Source organism: Orycteropus afer, unplaced genomic scaffold (genome assembly GCF_000298275.1).
Source record: "Orycteropus afer afer isolate SDZICR_OR568_19922 unplaced genomic scaffold, OryAfe1.0 scaffold00011, whole genome shotgun sequence".
Taxonomy (NCBI): domain Eukaryota; kingdom Metazoa; phylum Chordata; class Mammalia; order Tubulidentata; family Orycteropodidae; genus Orycteropus; species Orycteropus afer.
The window spans coordinates 8,085,247-8,094,272 of NW_006921598.1; the positions used below are offsets into that span (position 1 = coordinate 8,085,247).

The 9,026-nt window shown below is 40.7% G+C and overlaps 1 protein-coding gene across 1 annotated transcript in view; it reads left to right on the plus strand.

The window, feature by feature from the left end:
* Positions 1-9,026, plus strand: part of MDN1 (midasin AAA ATPase 1) — a 229,787-nt gene that overhangs the window by 44,219 nt on the left and 176,542 nt on the right. The window contains exons 8-10 of the mRNA XM_007951423.1: positions 566-669; positions 2,193-2,307; positions 3,741-3,751. Of these exons, the coding sequence (XP_007949614.1) occupies positions 566-669; positions 2,193-2,307; positions 3,741-3,751 (230 nt within the window). The remainder of the gene's footprint in view (positions 1-565; positions 670-2,192; positions 2,308-3,740; positions 3,752-9,026) is intronic.

Below are 9,026 nucleotides of genomic sequence, written 5' to 3' on the forward strand. Positions count from 1 at the left end.
GAGTCAAACCCGACTCATAGCGACCCCTCCTTGGGTTTCCAAGGCAGTATCACTACGGAAGTAGGATTGCCCAACCTTCCTTCTGAGGAGTGACTGGTGGGTTTGAACCGCCAGCCGTCTGGTTAGCAGGCAAGTGTCTTAGCCACTATGCTACCAGAGCTCCCAATTATTATTATAGTGAAGTTATATTTTCTAAAGAACATACCCAGATCCCCTTCTCAGCTGATTGTGCTGTCACAGTGGTTTTCCTGTCTGTCATTTCCTGTCAGGCTCTATGCTATAAAGCCTCGTCATATCTGTGTCCTTAGAGTCTTGCTTTCCTGGTCCATGCTAGTCACTACTTAGTGCCTAATTTGTTGAATGAATAAATTACAAAATGAGTGTTGTAGATGTGCTGGAGTGTAGGTGCCTTGGACATTCCCACCTGCATGGTGTGACCAGTTCATACTGTAAGAACTGGGGTTTACTGAAACACGTGATGACATGTTCATCATTTGTAGAGAGGGTTGTTTGGATTTCTGTTACTTTTGTCTTTATAGCTTCATCAGTAGGATTTGTGATTTAGGTTTCCATGCTGATCCCTCTCTTGGAGAATGGAGAGCTCTTGATTCCTGGCCGAGGTGACTGTCTGAAAGTGGCACCTGGTTTTCAGTTCTTTGCAACCAGGAGGTAGGTCCTAATAACCCCCCAGTTCTCACTCTAGAGCCTCTTCCTACTGAGTCTGCAGGGTGGAATGTGAATCCAGAAGTCCTGGAATAGAGTCGTTTGGGCCCTACTAAAGATAAGTGGGAGCTCCGGTAGCATAGTGCCTAAGGCACTTGACTGCTAACCAGAAGGCTGGTGGTTCAAACCCACCAACCACTCCTTGGAGGGAAGGTTGGGCAATCTACTTCCGAAGTGATACTGCCTCGGAAACCCAAGGAGGGGTCGCTATGAGTTAGGTCTGACTCGATGGCACATAACAACACAACAAGGATAAGTGTTCTGGTTACCTAGTGCTGCTCTGACAAGGATATACCACAAATGGGATGGCCTTAAGAAACAGGAGTTTATTCTTACGATAAGAATATTGTTAAAATTTGGAGGCTTTAAGTCCAAGTTCAAAGTGGCAAGCTCTAGGGGCTGGGTGAAAGCCCCTTAGCCTTGGGCTTCAGCTCTGCCTCCAGCTCCCGTCCACTGAAGCTGGAAGCTTTTCTTCACTCAGGCAGCTACTGGCTGCTGAGGCTGCCAAGCCCAAGGTTGACAACTAAAAAGGCACAGTCCTGATGTTATCAAACCACACAGCAGGCCATTAATTTAAGTCCATTGTAAGGCCTCAGGTCAGCAGAGCATGGCAGGCTGCTGAACGACGACACGGCTACATGCAGGGTCCAAGCGTGCCATAAACTAGAGACCATTCCTAAAGTTGTTGTTTATATACGGGAACCAGACCACATACCTAAAGTCAGCTACTCCGATTCCACCGTGGAGTTGATTACCAGTCTCCTCATGGGGAATACTACATCTAGCTGCCCAGCCACTCAACCAGGCCTAGCCAAGTTGACACACAAACTGAACTACCACAGTAGGTTAGTTGGAACTGATGACAGATCTAACCTTCTCATTCTTAATTATTTTTAATGAGGATGATCAATTTAGAAAACAAAGGATCTTTTTTGTTGTTGTTGTTTTTTCCACTAAAAATTTTTTTTATCTTGTTCTTAAAAATAATTAGATGTTAGATGGTGTTGTCCAGATAGCCTTGGATTTGAGTTCTGACTGTAAAACTTAGTACTTCTGTGTACCTTGGCTGTTTGATTAGGATTAATAATACATGAGGAGCCCTGGTGGTACCATGCTTAAGTACATGGCTGCTAACTAAAAGGTTTATGTTCAAAGCCACTAGCTGCTCTGTGGGAGAAAAGACTTGGTTATTTAATTACTTATTAAGTAACCAAAGCACTTACCTAGTAGAATTATTTGCAGTGATTTGAAAAGAACTGGTTAAAGCTGTAACTGTCACTCCTTCTTAGGAAAGAGTCAAAGTTGGGTCAGCTGGCAGTCTTTGATTTGTTGTCTGCCCTAAAAGCCCAATGTAGTATCTGGCAGAAGGGACTGTGAGTGTTACTGATATGTGAGATATTGTATATAAGTGATAACCAGAGGCATAATTCAAGATTAAAATTGTGACTCCTTTTTGTTTTGGAATGTAGACTCTTGAGCTATGGAGGAAATTGGTATCGACCATTAAACAGTCATGCTACTTTGCTAGACAAATACTGGACCAAAATTCACCTGGATAACATGGACAAGACAGAACTGAATGAGGTACGTAGTTATTAGAAAGAAATTATCAATGCTTTCTTTTTTCACTTTTTACTCTGAAAAGTTCCAGACATACAGGAAAGTAGAGAGAATAGTATAATGAACTACCAAAAGATTCAGCAACCTAAATTTACCAGTTTATTTGTTAGCATTTTACCAATTTGCTTCCACCATTATTTTTTCTTTGCTAAAGTATTTGAAATGGAGCTCTCGTGGTGCTGTGATTAAAGCATTGTGCTGGTAACCAAAAGGTTGGTGGTTTGAGCTCACAAGCTGCTCTGTGGGAGGAAGATGAGGCAGTCTGCTTCGTTAAGACTTAGAGCCTTGGAAACCCTATGGGGCATTTCTGCTCTGTCCTATAGGGTTGCTGTGAGTTGAAATTGATTCAATGGCAGTGGATTTGGTTAAAGTATTTTAAAGTAAGTCTGCTTGAACAATTTCTCTTAGAAAGATGAGCACAAGCCTGGTCCCCATGAGGTGGAGGTTAAAGATGTCCTAAATGTCCAAACTACCATGCCACCCCATCATTTCAGACATTAACTCCTCCTCCTCCTCTCAGTAATTTCCCCAGTCTTAGGGTTCTGTATTTCGCTGTAATGCCTCACAAAACTCACAGACACCCAAGGGTTCATCTCACATAGCAGTGGTGGAGGCTGGCAGGCTGATGAGTCCCAGGTCCGTGAGTAGGTCTGGAGGATCCTCCCAACTCTCAGGGTTTGATGAACCTCGATCAGCAGATCAGATGACGGCTGCTGTCCCAAATCCAGGGGTGAGGTGAGGATGATCCAGGACACAAAGCTGGAGCAAGAGGAGAGTGAATCTTCCCAGGAGATTCGTAGGTATACCCTCAGGGAAGCTAAGGGTGGTGATTTGAATTATACCCTCCAGCAAGGCAGGACTCAAGATACATTCCACCTGTGTTGCCCCAACAGAATTAACCTAAATCCCATCACAGAGTCGATTTTCAGTCATTATAGGGAATGACTACGACCAGCTGCCCAGCCAAGTTGATACTTGACCTTAGCTACCACACTACCCCAAACAGGCATGGATAATGGGATTTATAAAACATCACAGAATGGAGGACAATGGCTGGAAGGGCCACATCAAGCAATTTACTGCAAAGCCCCATAACCTTTCACCCCTAAACACTTCAGTATGTATCCCTAAAAAAGTAAGGGTATTTTTGTATACAATACTGCATCTTAATTATATCAAATAAAATGAACAGTAACTCCTCAGTATCATTGAATACTATATTTAAATTTAAACAGACTATATTTAAATTTCTCCAGTTGTTCTCAAATGATCTTTTTACTAAATTGATTTGTAACTAAGGTTTTATGCTCAGCAACTTAATATATATTTTGATTTGAGTAATGATGAAAATTGAGATGAATTATCTTATGAATTGTAAAGTACTGTTGATGTAATAGATCCTTAACAGGTTTGTCTCACTTTAGACATTCCCCGTGTCCCAGCTACCTCATCACTTAAAAAGGTTCCTGTTCCCCAACTCTGTGTTGGAGAGCAGTGAATAAAGCATTGTCGGTGGTTATATAGGTATGGAAGGAATGCTTTGCTTTATTAACTCTTAGTATAAGTTTACAAATATATAATTAAAAAACAACTTTGCATGGCATGGTTTGCCTAAGAAATACCCTTAAAATATAGAGAATGGGTACTTAAGTTCATCTTTAGGTGTTGTAGTTTCTTCCTCTGTTATGTAAGGGGAATTGGAAGAGATGACTCTTTTAATTGCCAGAGGCTGAGGCCTACCTAGGAGCAGGGAAAGGACTAATTACAAAAAGGTACATGTGGGAATATTTTGCTTTGGGATGATTAAAATATTATCTTGTTTGTCGTGGTGGTTTTTTGATTGGTACATTTGTCAAAACTCATAGAACTCTATACCTAAAAAAGAATGAATCTTTGTCTATAATTATACCTCAGTAAAACTGACTGGCAATAATAATACATTGGGTTGCAATACTGAAGGATTTTATGGGCCACATATTGAATGATGCAGGAAGCATTAAAGCAAGATGGAAGGAATGCACAGTCAGCGTACCAAAAAGAAATGGTCGATGTTCAGCCATTTCAGGAGGTAGCATGTGATCAAGAACTGACGATACTGAAAGAAGAAATCAAGTTGCACTGAAGATATTGGTGAAAAGCTAGAGCTCCAGGAATTGGTGGAATACCTGTTGAGATGTTTCAACAAATGGATTCATCACTAGGAGTGCTCACTCATTTATGTCAAGAGATTTGGAAGACAGCTACCTTGCCAGTTGACAGGAAGATGTCCATATCTGTGCCCATTCCAAAGAAAGTTAATCCAACAGAATGCAGAAATTATCAAACAGTATCATTAATGTCACATGCAAGTGTGCTGAAGGTAGTTCATAAACAATTGCAGCAGTATCTAGAGAACTGCCAGAAATTCAAGCTGGATTCAGAAGAGGACATGGAATGTGGGATATTATTGCTGATGTCAAATAGGGCTTGGCTGAAAGCAGAGAATACCAGAAAGATGTTTAAGGCATTTGACTGCGTTGGTCATAACAAATTAGGTGTAACATTTTGAAGAATAACATTCAGTTGTGCTTATGCAGAGCCTATACATGGACCAAGAAGCAGTTGTTCAAACAGAGCAAGGGGATACTGCATGGTTTAAAGCCAGGAAAAGTGTGTGTCAGGGTTGAATCCTTTTTTTTTTTTTAATAAATTTTTATTGTCATTTGGGTGAAAGTTTACAGTGCAAATTCATTTTCCATACAGCAGTTCATAGACATTTTGTTTTATGACATTGACTGCAATTTTCCACAATGTAACAACTCTCTTCCCACTTCCTCCCTATAGTTACCTCTTCCCTGTGCCCTTCTTTCCTGTGCATTCCTGCCCCCTAAGCTATCTCCCTGTGCAAACACTGCCCACTATCGATCAGTTGATCACTCTAAGGAGTGTATCTAGCTGATGTAAATGTTTACCCGATATGCCTGTCCATTGTTTGGCTGGAAGCTATAGAAGTGAGTTAAGTTCCAGACCTGAAGGGTAAATAGGGGCCATAGTCTTGGGAGTCTCACCAAGCTCTGTTATAGCAATAAACCTGATCATTTTTTTTTGATTTTGAGTTTTATCCCACATTGTTCTCCCACTCTATCCAGGATCTCCTGCACTGAACCCTTTCCGAGTGGTTGACAGTGGTAGCTGGGCACCATCTAGTTCTTCTGGTCTCATGGTCATATAGGCTGAGAATTGCATGGTTCACTAGTTCCTTGGACTAATTGTATCCAAGCATCTTTGGTTTTCTTCATTCTTCTTTGCTCTAGATGAGGAGAGACCCATTGTTGCATCTAGATGGGCCGCTTGCAAGGTTTTAAGACCCTAGTCACTACTCACCAAAATAGGCTGTACAACAGTGTGTTTGTGTAGTATGTTATGCCAACTGAGCTTGATATCCCTTGCAACCATGGTCCCGAGCTCACAGGTCCAACTACTTATTCCCTCAGCGTGGTTACTTGTGTCCAGGAAGTTATCATAACTTTGCCTCTTGTTAGCTCTGTTATATATTTGGACTTTTTATACCACATACAGATACATATGTAGAAATATCATCTGCCAACCTTACATACGGTCATGGGTATATTCCCTTTTTCCTAGACATACCTGATCATTCAGCCTGTCTACTCAGGGTTGCATCCTTTTGCCATACTTACTCAATCTGTATGCTGAGCACATAATCTGAGAAACTAGACTATATGAAGGAGAACACAGCATCAGGATTGAAGGAAGACTCATTAATAAACTGTGTTATAACCTTGCTTGCTATAAGCAAAGAGGACTTGAAGGACTTAATGATGAACATCAAAGACTACAGCCTTCAGTATGGATTGTACCTCAACAAAAGAAAACAAAAAATCCTCACAACTGGACCAATAAGCAACATCATGATAAACAGAGAACAGATTTAACATGTCAAGGATTTTATTTTAATTGGACCCACAGTCAATGCCCATGGAAGCAGCAGTCAGGAAATCAAACAATGTATTATTGCATTGGGCAAATCTGCTGCAAAAGATCACTTTAAAATGTTAAAAAGAAGAGATGACACTTTGAGGACTAAGGTGTACATAACCCAATCTATAGTATTTTCAGTCACCTCATATGCATGTGAAAGCTGGATAATGAATAGGGAAGATTGAAGAAAGATTGATTCTTTGAATTATGAGGTTGGCAAAGAATTTTATATATAATGTGGACTGCCAGAAAAGTGAACACTTCTGTCTTGGAAGAAGTTGTTAGGTGCTGTCAAGTCGTTTCTGACTCATAGCGACCCTATGTGCAGCAGAATGAAACACTTCCCGGTCCTGTGCCAGCCCTGTGATCCTTCCTATACTTGAGCCCATCATTGCAAGTTGTTTTGGTTACCTTTGTGCTGCTCCGATAAGAATATACCACAAATGGGATGGCTTTAACCAACAGGAGTTTATTCTTACAATTTGGAGGCTTTAAGTCCAAGTTCAAAGTGCCAGACTCTAGGGGCTGTGTGAAAGCCCCTCAACTTTGGACTTCTGCTCTGCCTCCTGTTCCCGGCCCACTGAAGCTAGAGACTTTTCTTCACTCAGCTTCTTGCTGCTGAGGCTGACAAGCCCGAGGTTGATAACTAAAAAGGCACAGTCCCAATGTTACCAAACCACATGGCAGGCCATTCATTCAAGTCCATTGAAGTTTCCAAGGGCAGCAGAGCACGGCAGGCTAACAACAGCTTGGCTACGTGCAGGGTTCAAGCATGCCATAAGCTAGAGACCATTCCCCAAGGCTTCTCCTTAACTACAGGAAGCAGACTACATCCCTAGGGCTGCTGCTCAGCTGCTCACAGCAGATTCCACCATGGAGTTGATTGCCAGTCTCATCATGGGGAATACTACATCCAGCTGCCCAGCCACTCAACCAGGCCCAGCGAAGGTGACACACAAACTTAACTACCACACAGATTGTTTGCTCATCATTGGAAGAAGTACAACCAGAAAAATGCTCATTAGAAGGGGAGGATGGCTAGACATCATCTCATGTACTTTGAGCATGTGATCAGGAGGGACCAATCTTGGGAGAAGGACATCATGCTTGGTAAAGGAGAGGGTCAGCGAAAAACAGGAAGACCCTCAACAAGATGGATTGACACAGTGGCTGCAACACTGGGGACAAGCATCAGTGAAAGTTATGATGGATAGATAGCACAGGACCTGGCAGTGTTTTGTTCTTTTGTACCTAGGATTGCTGTGAGTTGGAACTGACTTGACGGCACTTAACAAAACCTGACTTGAGAAAAGTAAAATTACTAAGGCTTTCTTTATGCTTTAACCATGTGCCTAATTTTCTAAATGTTCCTTCACATACAAAATAGTAAATGAGCCATGTGTGTTCCATTAAATTGAATTTGATTTCATTATTCCATTTTTCTACGTTTTCTAGCATATATGAAATACATGTTAAAAAATATTTGTTGTAAATCCTTCATGTTTATACATGGAAGGAAACTTTCTTTGTTGGTTGCCAGGGATGGGAGGGGAGGGGAAGGAAAATTTCTAAATAGGCTGAAAAAAGAAAAAAAAAACCATATATATAGAAACCAAAGATTATTAGTGGTTACCTGGGATAGGAGGGAGGGGGAAAGGGAAAGCTTTTATTTGCAGGGCATTGAGTTTATGCTAATGGTTTTGGAATATTTTGGAAAAGGATAGCAACAATGATGGCACAATGTGAAAAATGTCACCAATGTCCCTGAGATGTAATTGTGAAAGTTGTTATGTTAGCGAATGTCTTGTTGTGTATGTTTTCACCACAATAAAAATATAAATAAATAAATAGGGAAATTTTTTTTAATAAGATCTATCATTTGAGCTGACATTCTTAAGGTTTTAGTTCTTTATTTTGTAAATATGTGGGCATTGCTTTGTATAATATATACAAAATGTGTATACACTGCATATACAAAATTGGAACACTGCATATACAAAATTGGAATCACAGTATACTTTTTCAAAGCAAATTTAAATATATTTGATGTTGTTGTTGTTATGTGCTGTCGAGTCAGACTCGACTCATAGCAACCCCTCCTTGGGTTTCTGAGGTGGTATCACTACAGAAGTAGATTGCCTAGCCTTCCTTTTGAGGAGTGGCTGGTGGGTTTGAACTGCCAACCTTCTGGTTAGCAGTCAAGTGCCTTTGGCACTACGCTACCAGAGCTCCTATATTTGATGATAATTTTTTTAATATATATGTAATATTTACTTGTTTTGTTAGAGACAAACTTAACTGACCAAATCAATATCAAAGCCTTTGAGTCAATATTACAAACCTCTAGTATTATACAGTGTGGAACCTCAGTAAATCCTCAACAGCTATTGAAGTGAATATGGAGCTCTGGTTGTGCAGTGGTTAAAGCATATGGCGGTTTAAAAGATCGGTGGTTTGAACCCACCAGCTGTTCTGTGGGAGAATGAAAGGCAGTCTACTTCTGTAAAAATTTATACCCTTGGAAACCCTATGGAGCAGTCCTGCTCTGTCCTGTAGGGTCTCTATGAATTGGAATTGACCTGATGGCAGTAAGTTTGGTTTTGGTTATTGAAGTGAATAGGAATAAATCTTGTGTGTTTTAGTTTTCTTGCCTGCTTTTTAAAGACCAACTGCTTTTTGTTTAGTAATAGTTTTCAACTGTC